Source organism: Hydra vulgaris, chromosome 09, assembly GCF_038396675.1.
Source record: "Hydra vulgaris chromosome 09, alternate assembly HydraT2T_AEP".
Taxonomy (NCBI): domain Eukaryota; kingdom Metazoa; phylum Cnidaria; class Hydrozoa; order Anthoathecata; family Hydridae; genus Hydra; species Hydra vulgaris.
Window position 1 is genome coordinate 8,719,827 of NC_088928.1, and position 22,199 is coordinate 8,742,025.

Genomic DNA, 22,199 nt, shown 5'->3' on the forward strand with positions numbered 1-22,199 from the left:
TCAATTCAATTACTTTGTGAATCATTTTAGTATTAACAGAAGGCTGCTCTTTGTCTTGTAAATTCAGCTTTAATATATTTTATGTCGTATACTTTATGAACATTAATATTCATAAAAGTAAATGTACCAGTAAACTAAATGTACCAGTAACTGACCTATTAAGAGAAAAAATTCCTTATGACTGTCATATCTTTAAATTTTTTTGCCAATTATGCAGTCTTAATAGTTCTAATAACTTACCATACTATATCTAGCTTACGGTTAAGCAATATTTTACAAAGTACTTTCTTTTCATGTTTTTATAGCCTTTTTTTGAAATGATTCTATGTTAACAATTGACCATCTATAAAAATTATTTTTCATTATATGATTATCCTTTGCTTTTGTAGTTGACCATATATTCAATAGAAGAAAAATGAAAGCAGTGATAATATATATATTTTTTAATTTCTGTAAATATAACATTACAAAGATTTATTATTTTTAAAGTGATGCAACACAAATACCACATTTTACTACAAATAAAATAATGAACGAGTGTTTATTTCTGGTAAAAGCTATGATCAACGAGAACACAAATTCAGGTGGCAGATTTTCTTTTGTATTTTTTCCCTTATATATACAAACTTATCTTCTTTATCTGGCCATAAATAAGAAGAAATGCCACTCATAACCATTATGGCTATCTCATTGTCATCAGCCACAACTTGCACTATTTTCCGGAAAATGGCTACCTTCATACTCTACATTTACAAAGTCATCTTTTTTTAGAGTAATCTTCATCTGGAAAACCTTTATACTAGTCAGAAATTTTGCCATTGCTAAGCTTAGGAATGGAAATAGATAAGTCTGAGTTACACTCTTTATACTGTTTCTGTTTCTTGAGGTTTTGTTTACTTTTTTCCCAATTTTTTCCTTTCATTCTCTTTGATTTTCTCTTCTTTCTTTTTCCTCTTTTTTCCCTCAGCTGCTCTTTCTTGTTTCAGTCTTTCCATTTTATACTTCTTGTTTATTTTCTTTTTAAAATACAATTGGTTAAGCTAATTGGCCCAGACACTATAGTTACAACTAATTGACCCAGACACTATAGTTGGTACTCTTTCCTTTTTTTTTTTTTTCTGAAGTTTTTTCTTACCAAGACAGAAAATATATTTTTTAAACGGAGATAATATATTTAAATGTAATGCAAAAGCAGTATCTTCATTGCCTTTAACTATGGGAAACAGTACATTTGGTGGTCCTGCAATGGTAATATTTCTATTGTCTGCAACCATAAAAGTATCTTTTGAAGCATACTTCTTCTAAAGACTTTCATTTATAATCAATGGTCTGTAGACGGTTGTATTCTAACCCTCTTTAAAAGGGTTGTTGTTGTTCGAAAGTGTTTGTCTAGATTTAGTCTTGCGTCTTTTAAGTTCAACTCATTTTTCTTTTACATCAGGAAAAGTGATCTGTCAGAAGAATCTCTATCCCAATCAACTGTAGATTACTTAAATAATTACAATTTATCTTTTTCTATACTCTAATTCAAAAATTAAAATCCCATCATAACATATTTCAAACATAAATGTAAGTTGTCATTTTGCATAGCATTCAGCACAGCAATGTCATTTTTATGTTATGCAACCCTAGGCATGATTGGATCCAAGGATTAAAGTCTACACTTTTAGAAACTGTTGGCCAACACAGAATGAGCAACATGTATAACGACTACTTGTTTCAACAGTTTAGCAAAAAAATTTTGTCTTCAAGAAGGGGTCATTTAAATGATTGCTGCACCACTCATGAACATGTTGCTTCCAATTTTTAATTAATGTGACAAATACTGCAACATTCATAGGCTGTAGAATGTGTGTAGAATTAGCATATAAAGCCACCAAAATAATTCCATTTTGGTTGCAAAACTGACTCTGCATACTTTTATTGGAAACCTGTTCATTAACAAATAAAATAACCAGAAAAATTATGTTATTCTCTTTAAGCTAAAAAGTTTGCCAAGAATTCATAAAATTGTTTCAACTGCATCCAAATTGAGTCACTTATTCCAAATGCCCAACTGGAGTTACAATACTGTCATTAGCATTACCAGTAATTAGAACTGTGAGAACTTCTTGTCATCTAAGTTGTTTTTATCTCCTTTTCCTGCAAAGGCTTTAGTTCCTTTTGGTTATAAAAAAATCAAAATTGCAATAAAGGAGCCATAAAGGGTCCATTAGAACTTGTAAAATACCTTTTTTTAAGTACTACAAATTGTCAAAGAGTTGTCTCCCCTTAGGTTAGTGATCAGCTGTTGTATACTATCTTGAAGGTGTTTTGCAGTAACAGGGAACACTGCTTTTGCCATTTTTAGAACCCAGTTACCCAGTTAGTTATTGTTCTCTCTTTATAGCTTAGGAGGCTTTAAGGTCCCAGATTTCTTTCAATGGGTGACTTACCTTCCACTTTATATTTTAAACTATAACTTGGTACACCATATTCTATAGCTGCTGTTCGTCCTGGTGCAATTTTAGTTCTTCCATGTTTTATGGCTTCCTTTACCTCTTGAGTACTTCTAAAATTGGCCTTTTATGGCAGGCGTAATGAATCCAAAACAATACAAAAGAAGGATTTAGAAGTTGACTCTAGCATTCGACCACCTTGTCATTTATTAGATAAACTATTATGTTAAGAATACAAAAAATAGTGTAGCTTTCTATGAAAACATGAAACATGCATATTACAATAAGTTAAGATAAACAAAGAAATGCTGAGTATTAACAACTCTGTTCAATTACTAAAATTTTAAAATTTTTTGATCCATTATTTGATCACCTTCATAATTGACTACAGATGAATAAATTACAAAAATGATAAATTAAATTTAATTAGTATCAGACATACCTATTTTTAAATACACTCATCTAATATTAGAATAAAAGGTACCTATCTTTTAAATTAACCATATTTTCAACACCTTGTTAGCAAATTTTGGAAGAAAAAAAAAAGTTAGACAAATGTGTAGGACATTATCATTGACTGTCAGCCATCTTTGTTTACAGCTGCCAAATGTTTGTTGCGTTTATGTGTGTACAGCTAAATGGCATGAGAGTAGTTTTCTGCCTTATTTTAAAACTGTTTTACCGGAGTAGGGCTTATTTAACAATTTTCATTCTGAATTTTTAACTACTGGCACAGTAGTTATTTAAAGTAAAACAGTAGTTTCTGTAAAGTAAAACTTCTATGAAAGATTGTCTTGTCCAGTAGTCTTTATTTGTGTTACAATATTTTAAAAGTAAACAATTTTTAACTCTGGTGCATTGTGTCTACAAACTAGAAATAATTGATAGATATCTAGGTTACTTTCTTTTTTGAAAAGTAAACCCTTTTTACTTTCAGTATCAATGGAATTTGTTTCAGAGTATAGTCTTACTTCTTTGGGTTTCATAGTCTTCAAGAAGATCATCACAGCTTTACACTGATCCTCGCCTAAGTAAGATGCAAGAGAAGGTGTTGTGGTTTGATTATTTACTTTATTTGTTTTAGATTAGAAAAAATCATAAGAATAATAATTTTTGTCATTCTTAGTAAAAATATATTAATTTTCTAATCTTATTACAGAATAAATGGATTCCTAAGACATTCTTGCTTTGATGCATTACCTACCTCACATTCTGCTACACAATACAGAACTCAGAACATTTAAGTGCTATATTGATGAACTATTTAAATATATAGTTTGATACTTGTAATATAAAAAATCAGTTCAATATTTTAATATTATTACTTTTCCAAAAACTTTTGAATTTAAGTTTTTTGATCATTTTCTACTGTGAGGATATAGATATGCATTTGCTAACTTTTTAGATATTTTTTCATAGTTCTTTAAAAAATGAAGAGTTATGAAAAAGACGGTGTTGCCTCAACCCAAACCTTCAGTCGATGTATCAGTGCTTATTGTATGTTTTAGCTATTCACGCCAATCGATGTATGAACAATCCTTGCATGTTCTACCTATTTAAGTCAGTCGATTTATGAACAATGTCCTTAAATTATTCAGTCATTAAAACATAATAATAGTAATAAATTATTATTATCAATTAAATAATTATATATGTACATATTATACAACTGTATTATCATTTATCAATTATAATAATTATATATGTACATATTATATAAGTGTATTACAAAATTTTATTAAGTAATAATTGCTTAATGAAACTAAATAATAACTTTTATTTTAATGTCAGATCAGGTGTATAGTCTTTATGATCACCCTGTTACTGGTAACATGTAAACAAGTTGCAGTAGCAGGACATGGAACAGTGCAACTTGTTCCATGTCCTGCTGCCTTGTGAAATTAATGTTCTAAGCAAAAGCTGGAAGAAGTTTGCTTCATGTTATCAGTACTATTTAAAATGGTCATGCCATATAATCTACTTTATATGTATATTTGTGTTCTGTCTAAACCTCTGGTGTTGACTAACCCATAAATTGCTATTTGTATATTTGTGTCCTGTCTGTTTATACCTCTGGTGTTGACTAACCCATAAGTTGCTATTTGTATATTTGTGTCCTGTCTGTTTATGTTTATATGTATGTTTGTGTTCTGTATAAACCTCTGGCGTGGTGTTGGTTCACCTGTAAGTTACTTTATGTATGTATGTGTTCTGCTTAAATGTTTAAATGTTCTGTTTAAATGTTTAAAATTGTTTTGATTTAGTGTGAGCATTTATTAACTAGACACTCTAACTATAAAACCTTTGCTCACCCTTATCTTTTGTATTCTGTTAGATGTAATATTTTTTCTAGTGGATTTCCAAAATATCATGCGCAATGTTTTAGGTACTTTTGCATCTCCTTTTAATTACTCCAGGTCAGGTCAGGTTCAGGATCATTACGATTACCCTGCTACAGGTATTATGTAACCCAGTACTACCTGCCCCATATCCTGCTGCCTTTTAAAGTGGGCTTTTTTTGGCAAAGGCTAGGAGAAACAAACTCTGACTTATAAATCTCCTGCCTTGGGGCTCTTGGTTGAGAAAAGGCTAGAGATAGTGTCTTGATAAAAATGCTCACCTTGGACATACTCTATCTATCATTAGGAGGCCATCCTCTATATATAAATGAGTCTAGTTCTCTTTAAACTTAAACCATGCCAAAAGTAACGCATAATATTAAACATAAAAAACCATCCCCGCCACGTAACTGTTTTAATATATCTTTTACTAATATTAGTAGTCTGTGAAGCAACCTTTCTTCAGTTGAATCATACTTCTTGCAAAATTCACCAGACTTGCTTGCTCTTAGTGAGGCTAATTTAAATTCTGCTTTTCCTTCTTCTGATTCTAGTGCTGATGGGTACTATCTTTTAATTGGTAAGGAGTCCAATAGTGGCATACTTGGGTTTGGGGTATACATATGTATGAATTCACCTTTTTGTTGTGAAATTAATAAAAAGGTGAATTGATGCGTATGTATACCCCAGTAATTGATCTTATCTTAGAAGTTAGGCTTTAGAGACTTTTGGAAAATCTTCAACAGCGTTGTTAGCGAAGGTAGATCTAACATTCCATCTCTCATTCATGCGGCTGATCTTATTACCTCTCCCAAGGATAAGGCAGAACTATTTACAAAAAACTTTTTTTCTAACTCGACTCTCAAATATTATGGCCATTCTCTTCCTTCCATTCCAATTAAACAGGTTAACCCATGTTAAACATTCGAATCACTCCAGCTTCCATTGCTTAAGTCATTTCTCAATTAAACTCTTCTATGGCTTTTGGTCCAGACAACATTTTTCAGTTCTCTCTAAACTATTTAATAAGTGCTAGACTGAGTCTTGTTTTCCTGCCTGCTGGAAAATGGCATCTGTTGTTCCAATTTTTAAAAACTCTGGCAAACATTCTGACCTTTCCAATTACTGCCAGATCAGTCTTCTTTCTGTTATTAGCAAGGTCTTTGAGTCTTTGATAAACAAATTTTTCACATCCCCTCTTGAGTCAAATAACTTACTGTCAGACAATCAATACAGTTTTCAATCCTCTCGCTCTATGGCTGACTTGTTAACTGCTATGACTGAAAAATTTTATCATGCATTAGACATAGGCAGAGAAGCTAGGGCTCTTGACATATCTAAGGCTTTCAACAAAGTTTAACATGCTGGTCTTCTCCATAAGCTTGTTTCATATGGTGTATCTGAGGAAGTTTTTGAGATTATTAAATCATTTTTTTTCTAACCACTTTATTAAAATTATCCTTGAAGGCCAATACTCTTATTTATTTCAAGTTACTTCTGGGGTACTTTAAGGTTCTATCCTTGGTCCTGTTTTTTTTTTTTATCTATATTAATGATCTTCCTGACAACCTTACATCTAAAACTCTTTTTACTGATGACTAAACTTTATACTCCTGTCTTAACAAAAAGTCTTCTCTTTTCGATTGCTTAGAACAGGCAGCCCAATTTTGATTCTGAACTCACAACTCTAACAGATTGGGGCTCACAGAGGCTTGTAAACTTTAGTTCCAACAAATCGAATTTATTTAATGTAAACAACTATTGCAGTACTGTCAACACTCCTATATTAAGGTGGCAACCCTCTTACTGGGTTTTCTTCTTTAAGCTTTTCTGGATTATAGTTTACTACTGACCTTTCATGGAAACCATATATACAATCAATTGCTAAATTAGCATCTGCTAAGGTTGCTTCTCTTTATGCTCGCCATTTTCTTTCTCCTGATTTTATTCTCTACCTCTACAAATATCTTATTAATCCCTGTACGGAATACTGTTGTCATATTTGGGCCAGTTCTTCTAATAATGCTCTTTCTCTTCTAGACAAGGTCCAAAAACGCATTGTAAACTATGTTTACAATGTGTTTTCGACCCGCTCTATCTGCTAAGGTTAAGCCTCTTTCCTATCAACGTAAAGTTGCATCTCATCTCTTTCTCTTTTCTGCAAATACTATCACTGTCGCTGCTCAAAGGACCTATCATCTCTTGTTTCATCAACTCCCTGCACTCCAACCCTTTGGAACTCTTTCCCATCTTCAAGTTTTCCTGATTCATACAACCTTAAACTTTTCAAGTCTTCTGTCAACTGTTTCCTTGCTCTATAAATCTATACTTTTTTCTAGTAACTCCCGACTTAATAGTGGTTGCTTGCAACCTTGTTGAGAGTGAATCAGAATGTAAAAAAAAAAAAAAAAAACATGATAACTCGCTCATTTACTTGAACAACAATTTTTAAAAAATGTCCCTTTGTCAATAGAGAAACTTTTTTCCTGCTCTGAATTCTGTTTTCTTGTGTACTTTGATAAATTATATCTAATTTTTTTTTTTGTACTACACTACATGATTACGAATTGTGTTAACTTAGTTTAGCTGATTATTAAGTCCCATGGAATTTAATGTGATTTGTTCTTCAAGTGTTGAAGAACAAATCACATTAAATTTAAGCCCACCAGATCCAATTAAGCAAGCAAGTGTAGTATGAAGTGTTTTATCTTCCCCTTCCAAAATCGAAAAGTATTCTGTTAATGGCATAGATTTTTTTAAAGTGGTTTATTTGATGTGCTTTCTACAATGGTGTTAAGTAGGGCTGGACTTTTGACCTTCATATGCACTAACCAGCAGCATGTGTATATGAAGACCTTTTGTTAAACCACCAATTTTTTGAATCTTTCTACAGTTTGGCAGTTTACACATCACTCTTTGACCAATATAAAATATTTCCGCTGAATTACAGCTGTAAAAAACAGCTGAATTATTTTTAGCTGTAAAATCCACATGTCATGCTTATTTGATTTTTCTAGTTCTGTAATGTTATACTAAAAAAAATTAATTTACTACTACATACGGTATAAAATGGGAAAAACCATCTTTAAATAAACAAACTATTCATTATAATATAAATTTGTTAATCCAATTTGTATTATTTTCTTATTATTTTTTATGCTATTTACAGTATGATAATTTAGTATCATAATTTTTATTGGTTTGTGAAAATTCTTTTAGTCAGTTAATATTTCTCTTTAATGTCTTCAAATTTTGATTTTATATTTATATTCAGAGTTTTATATTGTAATTTTATCTTATAAAAATGTAATATGTTTACTACGAAACCTGTCAAGATTAAAAAGTATCGTTTTTTCCTAAAAATATGTTCATATGTGTATGTATATATACATGCATATATATATATATATATATATATATATATATATATATATATATATATATATATATATATATATATATATATATATATATATATATATATATATATATATATATATATATATATGCAGCCTCCAATAATAATAATTATAAATAAGGTTGGCAATAATTTTTCAATCTTAGTCTGTTAGAGGTCGGCATCAGGTTGGCAAAATAAAATTTGATAAAAAGGTTTTACCGTTAAACTTGGAAACAAGTTTAACGGTCAAGTAACGAAACAAGTTTAACAAGTCAGCGACTTTTTGTCGACCTCAAACAATTTTAGGTTTGCAGTTGGGTCAGCATTGCTGAATTCCAAATCTAATTCCAAGGGTTGTAAATAGGTATATATGTAATTATATACATACATACATATATATATATATATATACATATATATATATATATATATATATATATATATATATATATATATATTATATATATATATATATATATATATATAACACATCGCTCAATAAGTCCGTAGGATAGCTAATAAAACAACAACATTTTGACATAATTTGATTTTATTCATCAACATAGTCTCCTTTTAAGGCGATACAGTCATTCCAGCGCTTCTCTAACTTTTCGATACCATGTTTGTAGAACGATTTATCTTTTCCTTCAAAATATGCTTCAGTTTCGGCGATGACCTCCTCATTCGATCCAAATCTCTTTCCCTGGAGCATCCTTTTGAGATCTGAGAACAGCCAATAATCGCTGGGGTCCAAATCAGGCGAGTATGGTGGATGGGGCAACAATTCGAAGTGTAATTCATTCATTTTTACCATTGTTTTCATTGACTTGTGACACGGTGCATTGTCTTGATGAAAGATAATTTCTTTCTTCTTCATGTGCGGTCGCTTTTCGTCAATTACAGCCTTCAATCGTTCCAATAATGCCATGTAATATTCGCTGTTGATCGTTTTACCTTTCTCAAGATAATCAATGAACAATATACCATGGCTATCCCAAAATATGGAGGCCATAACCTTGCCAGCAGAAGTTTGAGCCTTTGGGCGCTTTGGGCGGCTTTCACCCGCTGGTGTCCAATCAGCCGACTGTCGATTTGACTCAGGAGTGAAATGGTGGATCCATGTTTCATCCATTGTGACGTAGCGACGCAAAAAATCTTTTTTATCTCGGTGAAATAGTGCCAGACATGCTTCAGAATCATCGATTCGTTGTTGTTTTTGGTCCGGTGTTAGCAAACGCGGCATGCATTTCGAACAAAGCTTTCTCATACCCAAATGTTCGTGTAATATTGTAAACACACTGCCTTCTGATATCTTTATGGCCTCGGCAATCTCCTTCAATTTCAATTTGCGGTCGGATAAGACGATTTTATGGATTTTTTTGATGTTTTCCTCAGTAACTGCCGAATTTGGGCGACCGGAGCGTTCAGCATCATCGGTGTTTGTACGACCACGTTTAAAGTCAGCAAACCAATTTTCAACCATTTGCCTCGATGGAGAGGAGTCCGAATAACACTTATCAAGCCATTGTTTGGTCTGCACCGTGTTTTTTCCCATCAAAAAGCAATGCTTAATGAGCACACGAAATTCTGATTTTTCCATTTTTTTTAATTCACAAAAGTTGATAATGGTCCGATTGTCATGAAACTTTGACAGATATCGTTTGAAGGTTGGTACTTTCTAAAAACAATACGGATTCGGTATTTGTGTTGCCATCTATATGTCATCCTACGGACTTATTGAGCGATGTGTTATATGCATACATATATACTATATTTACTACAAAAAGTAAATGAATTGTGTTTAAAAAACCCTTCAAGAAATCACTCAGTATACATATTTAATAATACAAAAATTTTATACATATATATTATTTATAACTATTAAGGTTCATTAATGACTTGGTACAGATATAAATTTGTAGTAAAATATATATTTAATTTTAGTACCTCTTGCATACCAACAATCAAAAGTAATTTCAGAAAATATTGCTCTCAATGTTGGATGTTACATTGGAGATATGGGTGTTGATTTATGGGATAAAACTAGATGGATAGCAGAGTTTAATAAAAATGATGTTTTTGTCATGACAGCACAAACTCTTGTAGATATTTTAAAAAAATCAATTTTTTGTTTGTATAACATTAACCTAATTATCATGGACGAGTGTCATAATGCTACAAAAAAGCATTCATATGTAACATTAATGGAAATCTTTGAAGAGTACCCAGAACATCCACATATTTTAGGATTGACTGCTTCAATTATTAATGAAAAGTACACTGGTGTATGTAATCCACAACCAATCAAATCTTTTTTACAAGATGAAATTTTTGGTTTAGAAAAAAGAATGCGTTCAAAGTGTATCACTTGTTCAGACCCACAGGCAACAACAAAATTTGTAGTTAAACCAAGTGAAATAGTTCAAACTTTTACAAAAGGTTATTCTGTAAATGGATTTTTAGAATTTGTACCAGTTATTGAATCTATGAAAAACAATCTTGATTCAAGTTTAAATAACCTTTTAGGTTTGGCTAAGAAAAATAAGACAAGATTAAATAGATCGTTGTTCAATGATTTGCTAAACGAGAAACTGCAACTCTCTGAGAGAAACGCTTGTGCAATATCTATTAATGCAATAAAGTATTGTAAAGAAATTTTAGAGTCTCTTGGTCCTTTATGTGTCTTTTGGGCTGCTCAAATCTTGCTAAAGCAAATTGGTGAGAGCATAAGAAATAACTTGGCAAAATATAAATATGTATTTCATGCATATTCATATACATACATGTATATATGAATATATATATATATATATATATATATATATATATATATATATATATATATATATATATATATATATATATATATATGTATATATATACATATATATCTGTGTGTATATATATATATAAATGTATATGTATATATATAAATAAATATGCATATATATATATAAATATGTATATATATATACATATATATATATATATATATATATATATATATATATATTATATATATATATGTATATATATATATATGTATATATATATATATATATATATATATATATATATATATATATATATATTTATATGTAACAATGAAGCAAGAGTATATATATATATAAATATATATATATATATATATATATATATATATATATATATATATATATATATATATATATATATATATATATAATACTAACATGATGGCTTCCTGATAAACTTACTGATGCCGAAACAATTTGTAGAAGAAAAAATTAGATAAGTATTTTTACTAGTTTATATACATATATATATATATATATATATATATATATATATATATATATATATATATATATATATATATATATATATATATTTATATATAACAATGAAGCAAGAGTATATATATGTATGTATATATATGAATATAAACTAGTAAAAAGACTTATCTAATTTTTTCTTCTACAAAATTGTTTCACCAGCAGTAAGTTTATCAGGAAGCCATCATGTTAGTATTATATATATATATATATTTATATATATATACATATATATATATATATATATATATATATATATATATATATATATATATATATATATATATATATATATATATGTATATGTATGTATATAAACTAGTAAAAACACTTATCTAATTTTTTCTTTTACAAATTGTTTCACCATCAGTAAGTTTTTCAGGAAGCCATCATGTTAATATTATATATATATATATATATAATATATATATATATATATATATATATATATATATATATATATATATATGTATATATATATATAAATATATATATATATATATATATATATATATATATATATATATATATATATATATATATATATATATATATATATGTATATATATATATGTATATTTATATATATATATATATATATATATATATGTATTTTTATATATATATATATATATATATTTATATATATATATATATTTATATATATATATATATATTTATATATATATTTATACATATCGTCGCCTTAGAGGGCAGAGGTTCTATCTCCATGTTGTGCTCAAATTAAACTATGACTTTAGGGACATCTATTTTAAGTGCTAGAATCAGATTAGGCAGCGGGTCTATCTTCACTTAGTAGGAGAAGAGCAATAAATTTGAAATTGAAAATGAAATTGCTGATTTATGCTTAATGCTCAAACTTTGTTTATGTTCTCCTGCAAAACTACCCAAAATGGAGATAGAACCTTTGCCCTCTAAGGCGACGATATATACATTTATATATAGAATTCTTAACTGGTTGTCAGAAAGTTTTTCCGTATTTTGTTGACAAAAAGTAAAAATTAAAATGTAAGACCGGAATTATTTTTTATTAATTGATAAACTGCCTGCCCTAACCAAACCCTCAGTCGATGTAGCAGCACTCCCATGCGAGTCAGGCTAAAAGATAGTTGATGTAGCTGCACTTCATTGCGAGTCAGGGTATTTGTCAGTCGATATAGCAGCACTCCGTTGCGAATCAGGCTATTTGTCAGTCAATGTAGCAGCACTTTATTGCAAGTCAGGCTATAAGATAGTTGATGTAGCAACACTCCACCCATGATTTACAGTAAAAAAATAATAATAAAAACATTTTATTAAAAAAAAATAAAAATAAAAAACTTTTATTAAAAAAAAATAAATCAAAACATTGTTTATATTGTTAAAAAATATTCAGAATATTTTTAAAAACATTTTGATCAATTAAATTTGCAAACCATTAATTTGTAATTAAATTAATGGGTTTTACTTTCTGACAACATGCAAATGTTGTACGAAAGTCAAAAGTAATTAAAAGTGATGTATTTGTTAGCATAAGAATTATTTTTTTCCTTTCGTACTCCCAAATGCAACAATCTATATATATATATATATATATATATATATAAATATATATATATATATATATATATATATATATATATATATATATATATATATATATATATATATATATATATATATATATATATATATATATTAAAAAATAAATATAATTAAAAACTCAAAAATTGCCTGCCTAAACCAAAACCTTCAGTCGATTTAGCAGCACTTCTTGCATGTTCTACCTAATGGTCATTCAATGTAGCAGCACTCCTCGCATGTTCTACCTATTTGTCTGTCGATGTATATAAACAGTAAAAATATTTAAAATAAAAATATTAAAAATGTTTTTATTTTTAGTTAAAAAATAAAAAGCATACTAATCTATTAAGTTGTGATTTTGTGGTTTTTTAAAAAAAATGATAAAATTAGTTTCCTTAATTACTTTAATGATTTTTACACTAAGTGTTTTTTTGAAGACAAAGAGTCATTATAAGCTGTTAATGGTGTATTTTAACACAACTGGTAAATTTAAATGTTAAACTATATATATATACATATATACAGGCCAAGCGCTAGACATTTCATAGGTGGGTGAAAAAAATATTTTGGGGCCTTAATAAAATAAATTATAAAATTTGTAATGTATTTTAATAAGATTTTATGAAAGGTTAAAAATAATTATCTTGAAAATAGTAGTTATCAAAAAAAATACTTCTAAACAGTGTTTATAAATGATTGGTTAGCAGAAAAATGCACATGCATGATCAGCGCTACCAAGCGCTTTGTGACACCTGGAATATAGTAGCTATTAGACGCCCCTTTAAACACGCATATGTTCAAAAAAAAAGCGTGTAAAGTCATACAAGACTGTTTTTTTTTTTTTTTTTCAAATACTGTTAACTTACATCTATAATTTTAGGAAAATTATGGATCTAATCTGGATAATCTGTGAATTATCGATCTAATCTGGAATAACACAGACTCTTCGAAACTAATATTAAAACCTTATATTTAGCTTTTTTACAAGAAAAATTTTTTAATGATACATCATCTTATGACAGAATTGTATCTAATTCATTTTCAACTTGTATGTTTGATAGATGTTCTTAATTTTTTTGTTTTATAGGGGCCTTACAATCATTTTTTTATATCAATTTTAGTTTACTTAAAGGTCCTTGCGTTTAAAAATTCGTACTGGAATGCATATAGATGGGAAAATGGGGTAAAGACCCTTTGAGTATTTTTGGTTGAAAAAACTTAAAATGTTTCTAGAAGTGAAAAGCGAAGACTACTTTAAACTATTATGATGTGAAATATCTCCAATAAAGTTGTCTTTTATTTTAAGCTTTAATTTTTACCGATTCTTTTTCTTTTAACCAGATAAATAAAAATCTCAACAAATCAGTTTTTATAGTCCCAAGTTTAAATTGAATTTGTTGAATGGAATAGCAAAGCTCAACGTTAAAGATTACTTAAATTCACTTTATGTTTATTTTGGAAGAAACTATGGTAAAAAACTAGGTTCATTGTGATTTTGATACCATTATTTGCTTTTCAAAAAATTCTGTTTCAAGATGAGTCATCTGCTCATCATGGGTTTATTTTTAGTTAAAGATAAAGCAAGGACTTTAATAATACAATTGATGCTAAAAATAAAGATCGTTTATGTAACGAGTTAGTTAAAGTTTGTCATCAGTTAAACGTTAAATATTTAAATTTTAAAAAGTCTAATATTTCTGAACCAGCTAAACCAATAATTTCTATTAATAATGAAATAAATTTTCAATCACATCATAAGCTTAAAAATATTAAAAACCATCTTTTCTTGGTCAGAAAAAAAATGTATTTTGATTTTTAAATTATAAAAATCTTGCTCGAAAACAAGATGCTCACTCTGCTATTGCAAAAAAGGAACAAAAAAAATGTGAAAATCAAAAAAGTTCATGTAAAACAAGTAAGCAATGTTAAGCTTATCCTTACCATAACTATAAAAAACAAGTAAGCAATCCTGATAAAGATTATCCTTACGATTACCAAACTGACGATTATAAATGGCCAGCAGGAACAACCTTAATATGTGGAGACTCTGTCTTAATGGGAGTTAACAAAAAAAATGCATAAGTTAGGAAAAGTTAAAGTAAGAGTCTTACGTGGTGCTACCATAGAAGACATGCATTCTAATCTAATTCCTCCCTTAAAAAAAGAAATAGCTAAAATTATCCTGCATATTGGAACAAATACTTGTATAAACGAATCGTCTGAAACTGCCTTGGAAAAAATAAAAGATCTTGTTTCCTTTATTTTGAAATCAAACCCAACTTGTTCAATAATCTTATCTACACCAGTTTGTCCAGTCGATAACGCAAAAGCTCAACTTACCACGATACATTTAACCGATAAATTAAAACTGAGTAATTATTTGATGGTGAACTAATTTGATGGTGATGGTGAAATTATTTGATGGTGAACTTGATGGTGAAATTGAAAAATCTACTCTCGAAAAAGATGTAGGTATTTATATATATTATGCGGTAGTAGTGTAATGGTAAAGCGCTCGCTTCATAAGCAAGAGGTTCCGAGTTCGATCCCCCCCCCCACGTCCCTGGTAGTACCGCGCTCAACTTGTTTCTCCGCGCAGCGGCCTTGTTTGTCGAGGTTCGTGTTTCGGAGTTATAGAGTTGAAAGAGGGTTATAACCACTATTAAGTAGCCTCCTCATCTGTAGTGGCCTTCTTGGCCTTGAGGAGGTGAATAACAAAAAAAAAAAAAAAAAAAAATTATTGATAACTTAAATTTATCTAATGAACACCTGGTGTTACATGGTCTCCACCTTAATACGCGAGGATCTGGTAGATTAGCCATGAACTTTATTGCATATCTGAAGTTTATTTGATAGAAAGTCCCATGTGATTTTTGATCACCAAACTTACCTACCAAGTATTGATGAAGATCTTAGTCTAAATTTTGATTTGAATAAATTAAGAGCCAAATATCAAAAAAATGTCAGTCTAGCGTTTATAAATATAAATTCGATCTGTAATAAATTTCCTGATTTTACTACCTTTATAAACAAAACTAAATTAATAACAAAAATAATTAATTAACAAAAATATTCTTATCATTGGTAAAACTAAACTAAATGACTCATTTCCAACTAATCAGTTCTCATTATTAGGTCATAAAACCCCCTACCGTCTGGATATTTCTCAACATAATGGAGGCATTCTTGTGTACATCAATGATAATATTTCTTCTAAAAGGATAACAAAAAAGGACTATCCTAATGACATTCAAATTATCACTTTTGAAATTAAACTAAGAATGCGGAAATGGCTAGTGATTGCTGTTTATAAACCCCCAAATCAGAATTATGACTATTTCTTCAATCACCTAAAAGAAATGCTTGACTTTAATTTATAATCATATATAGATTATATTCTAATTGGTGATTTTAATATGCAACCTTCGGATAAAATAATGAAGGAATTCCTTCAACTTTATCAATGCACTTATTTAATTAAAAAACCAACTTGTTTTAAATCGGTTAATAAACCTTCATGTATAGATCTTATACTCAGTAATAGAAAGTTGTGCTTTTAACATTCGAATACCTTTTGTACAAGTGTGAGTGATCATCATCAACTAATATACACAATGCTTAGATCTACATTTTGTAAGTTACCATCTAAAAAACTAATATACAGATCATTTAAAAAATTTTCAAGTAAAAATTTTGCAACAACACTTCATAAAAACCTAATTTCTTGTTATGATACATATAGATAGTTTTAATGAAATATTTAGCAAAATTCTAAATTTGTATGCCCCTCTTAAGTGTAAAATACTTAGAGGTAATAATAAACCTTTTACTAAAGACTTACGAAAGCAATTATGACTAACTAAAGATTTATGACAACTAAAGCTTATGACAACTAAAGACTTACGAAAAGCAATTATGCTCCGCTCTAGATTATATAAAAAATTCCTTAGTGATAAATCTGATATATCGGCACTAATGTACAAAAAACAAAGAAATAAGGTAGTAAAATTAAACTATAAACTAAAGAAAATTTATTTTAGGCAAATTAACACTCTCTCGATTTCAGATACATTTCTCTGAAAGTTAACTAAACCTTACCTTTCAGATAAATCAGTTAACTCTAACGAATGTATCACTTTAGTTGAAAATGGTAACATCATCTCTGACAACTCTTTATTGACTAATATTTTTAATAACTATTTAATAAACGTTGCAGTGCCATCTGGTAGTACAGACTCTATACATTCGTCCTTATTCTCTGGCTCTATAGACCCATTTGATGCAGTTATCAAAAAGTATATTGATCATCCCAGTATAATAAACATAAGAAAAAATTTAGTACGTGTGCGCATAGTTTCCAGAATCAATCACACCTGATGATATTACAGAAGTTATAGGATCAATGAATAAAAAGAAAAAGACTAGTGGTGATATACCAACTTTTATGTTAAAATCTCATAGTGTTCACTTTAGGGATAGTCTTACAGATTGCATAAATAGTATCCATGATGGTAAATTTCTGTCTTTTCTAAAAATGGCTGATGTCATACCATGTTTTAAGAAGAATGACCCAACTGATAAGTCGAATAACGTCCAATTAGTATTTTACCAAGCCCTGAAACTATTTTTTATAAACAAATCTTGATATTTATTGAGCCTAGATTTGATAAACTTTTGTGTGGTTTCCGTAGAGGTTATAGTACTCAGCATGCCCTTTTTTTTTTACTTAATAAGTGGCATGATTGTATTAACAATGAAGGTGTTGTTGGATCAATATTAATAGACCTCTCAAAAGCATACGACTATATCTCGCATGGCTTACTGATTGATAAATTAAACGCCTACGGTTTTTTAATATAAAGTCTTAATATCTTGCTATCCTATGTTTGTGGCCATAAACAGAGGGTAAAAGTAGGTTCTTCTGCCTCAAATTGGGTGGATATATTATCTGGAGTGCCTCAAGGGTCAATCCTTGAACCTATTTTGTTCAATATCTTTATAAATGATTTATTTTTATTTATCAAAGATACAGAACTTTGTAATTTTGCTGATGGTAACACTGTTTATGCTTCTGATTTTAGCTTTGAGAAGGTTATTTTTCGTTTGCAAAAAGAAGCTACCAATGCCATCAATTGGTTTCAATTAAACTAGATGGTTGCTAACCCAGATAAGTTCCAATTTTTTTTAGTTGGCTTAAAAAACACAAGAAATCTATCGCTAAAAATAGGTAATATAAGGGTTTTTGCCTCTGATAAGGTAAAACTACTTGGTATAAGAATTGATAAAGATCTAAAGTTTAGGTAATACATTAAACAGTTATGCAGTAAAGCTAATGGTAAATGTTTTGCTCTTTCACGCATAAGAAATTTTTTATCCCATGACAAATCTATTTTGCTGTTTAATGCTTTTATTTTGTCTAACTTTTCTTATTGTCCTCTAATTTGGATGTTTTGTTCAAACAAAAAAATAAATAGAATTCATAAAAAAACTCTAAGTATAGTCTGCAAATGATTCAATTTGTCCCTGGATGAATTATTAAATTTTGATAATAGTCCAAGAACCCATCTAAGAAATTTGAGATTTCTTATGATTAAAACTTTTAAATCTATTAATCGTCTAAATGCAATATTTATAAAAAACCTTTTTACTATAAAAAATCTTACGTATAAACTCCGTTGTAGCAAAAAACTCATTCTACCTCCTTAAGGCTTCATATATAATGATTCATGTTGTACATTATATAGAGCCACCTCGCTCAGGAATACTCTAAATAATGAGACCATGACTGCAAAAAGTCTGGAGTTGTTTAAAAAACATATCAAGAATTGGTATGGTAATAATTGCGCTTGCAAAATTTGTCATTTTTAAAATTTTATTTTATTTTATACTGACTTATATATTTAGTTAAGACTGTATTACTATGGATATATATATATATATATATATATATATATATATATATATATATATATATATATATATATATATATATATATATATATATATATATATATATATATATATATATATATATGTTTAAATTAAAACAATTGTAAACTTTCATGAGATTTTTTTTTTTAATGAAATAATTGTAATTTTTTTTATGACATTTTTATGTGTGTATACTGTCTCTAAAGTTAAATGTGCTGATTTAAATTAGTTTTAGTGTTAACTAAAACTATCTTGTAAAAATCAAATTGAAATAAAGTTTTTAAATTAAATTAAATTTAAAGCAAGGGCGACTTAAAAGATTGCAAATGATTTAAATCAGGAAAGCAAAATAAAAGAAGCGAATTCCAAACAACTGGTGTTCTTTGGAATTCGCTTCGAGGAAAAAAACTAGATGAAAACGAGGAAAAAAACTAGATGAAAAAGAGTTTTTTGAGCACCTAGGAACAGTCACAGTAAAAGGATGAGACTTAATTGAATGACACAAAAATGAATTTTAGTAGATGGCACAAAAGACACTAGCTCTTTAGAGCAGAGCCTATTATAGAATTTGTAGAAAAGAAAAAGAGAAGCAACATTATGACGATGCGATAATGGTTTGATGTTAGCTGCAACAGCAGGTCGAACTATGTTTACAATGTCTTTTTGCACCTTGTCTAAAAGAGAAAGGGGATCATTGAAAGATTCTGCCCAGATATAGCAACAGTATTCCATACAAGGGCAAATTTGAGATTTATAAAGATAAAGAATAGAATATAAAAAGTAAAAGTGTTGAGCATGATAAAGGGATGCAACCTTAGCAAAGGATAATTTTGCAATGGATTTGATATATGGTTTCCAAGAAAGATCAAGAGTTATTTCTAGAAGATAAATAGTAGATGACTCATTACCGTTTACAAATATAGGAAGATGTAAATTATTGCAACAACGATTAGCTGAAAAAAATTGAGTTTTATCTGAATTAAAGTTCACCAGCCACTGTGAGCCCCATGCTGTAGCAGAAGTCAGATCCTTTTCAAGCTCAAATGCCCCCTCCAAGCAATCAGGGGGTGTTGGTTTCTTATCACGACAAGAATAAATGGTAGGACCATCAGCGAACAATGCCACCTTAGATGTGAGAATACCCGGAAGATCGCTAATGTAATTTAAAAATAGTATAGAGCCAAAAATAGAACCTTGAGGAAGTTACAGGATATGAAGAAGAGTGCTGTCCATCAAGGACAACTTTTATACTACAATTGGTAAGGAAGGATTCAATATTCTCAAAAATGTTACCTGATACATCGTAAGAAGAAAGCTTATGGAGAAGACCAGCATGCCAAACTTTATCAAAGGCTTTAGATATGTCAAAAGCAATAGCCTTGACCTCTCAGTTATTAAAAACAATAGCCTTATCCTCTCAGTTATTAACCTATCGGTTGTTACTGTTAGCAAATTAGTTGTAGAAAGAAAAAATGTAATTTATTAGGTTCAAGATAAGAGATTTATTGTTTGTTAAAGGTTCAAAAACTTTGCTTATGATAGGCAGAAGACTAATAGGATGGTCGTTAGACAAGTCAGATTGCTCTCCAGAGTTTTTGAAAATAGGGAAAACAGTTGCCGTTTTCCAGCAGGCTGGAAAACAAGACTCTGATAAGCACTTGTTAAATAATTTTGAAAGTATAGACAACAGCTCTGGAGAACACTTCTAAAAAACTATAACAGGTATGTTGTACAGACTACAAGCTGTAGAAGAGTCAAAGCAGGAAATTACTTTAAATCCAAAAGCTGGAGTGAAATGAGTGTCAAGCAACAGATCAACGTGTTTGTTGGCTATATTAGGTAGGATTTGATTAATGGAATCAAGAGATAAGATTGATGAAAAGTTCTTAGCAAATAATTAGGCTTTGTCTTTAGGTGATGTGACAAAATCTGAACAATGCAAGAGAGGTGAAATAACAGATTTGCTCTTTTTATTTATACTGTTAAAGATTCTCCCAAAGTCACGGAAGCTTAATTTTTTAGATAAAATGTGAGAATTCATGACCTATGAATAGCAGGGTTTGGCATTATACAAAACTTTTTTACAATCATTTCTAGCAATATTAAACAAATGTCTGTTTTCTGGAGAGTTGTTTTGCTGATAGATATGGAAGTAATGGTTTCAATTGGAAATTGCAGCAACACAATTTTAGGAAAACCATGGAGAAAAGTGAGGCTTGACTTGAAATTTTTGTCGAGTGAAAGTTGGATATTAGATTCAGGCTGGTATAAAAAAGATTCCATGTCAGCCTGAATCCAAGAAGTTACATAAGAAGCACATTTGTCAGCAGAAAGACAAAAGATTTCTACCCAATGGCCATCACGAAGAAAATCACAGAAAGAGTCTTAATCAGCTTTAAGGTAGTTGTAAAAGGTATGATGATAGAGGGATTCAGATGATAAAGAAGAATGAGATAATAGTTTTAGAGAATCAAACTATGATCAGAAGCACCTAAGCATGAATGTGGAGAAACTGAGCACTGACTAGGATTAGAAACAAGACATAAGTAGAGAAGGTAAATAATTTGGGTTGTCTGGAAAGTGAGTTGAAAAGTTTACTATTCGTGTTAGAGATTGAAAAAAGTAAAAGTTGTGGACCTTAATTTCTGCAGAGTCACTGACACTAGAGCCAAGCAATTCAGAGTGATGAGCATTTAAGTCACCCACAGCAACGTTATTGGCTGATAAATAAAGAGAGAGGACTTGGTTAATTTGATCAGAATTAATATCAAAAGCGATAAAGGAGGTGAAGGATCTTTCAAATGTAAATGCCAAGGCCAAGCATTTGACTATTGGAAGCTTGATGAATTAATGGAAGATAACCATCAACACTAAGATCACAATATAAGACAGCCGAAATCAAATTAGTCTCACAAAAAACAAGTAGGTCTGGTGAACTTTGCAAGAGATAAGACTCAACAGAAGAAAAGTTACTTTGAAGACCACGAGTATTAGTGAATGATAGGATTAGTGAACTTGGTGATGATGATGGTTTTTTGTGTTTTATAGTTTTTAGTACTTTTGTCATTTTTAAATTTATTAAAGAACTTGACTCAAAGCATATATAGTACTCAGTAAACTATATAATAGTGCAAGCATTTGCCTTGTTACTATTAATAAACTTTAAGCCGTAACAAAGAGCTCCAAATGTGAC

General features: G+C 29.4%; 1 protein-coding gene across 4 annotated transcripts in view; it reads left to right on the forward strand.

Annotated features, from left to right (window-relative positions):
* The window catches only part of LOC100206464 (endoribonuclease Dicer), a 75,938-nt gene that overhangs the window by 16,208 nt on the left and 37,531 nt on the right, over positions 1-22,199 (forward strand). For 3 of the 4 annotated variants that reach the window (XM_065804655.1, XM_065804658.1, XM_065804656.1), the window contains exon 3: positions 10,122-10,895. In XM_065804655.1, the coding sequence (XP_065660727.1) occupies positions 10,122-10,895 (774 nt within the window). The remainder of the gene's footprint in view (positions 1-10,121; positions 10,896-22,199) is intronic. The other variant, XM_065804657.1, reaches the window with a different exon arrangement.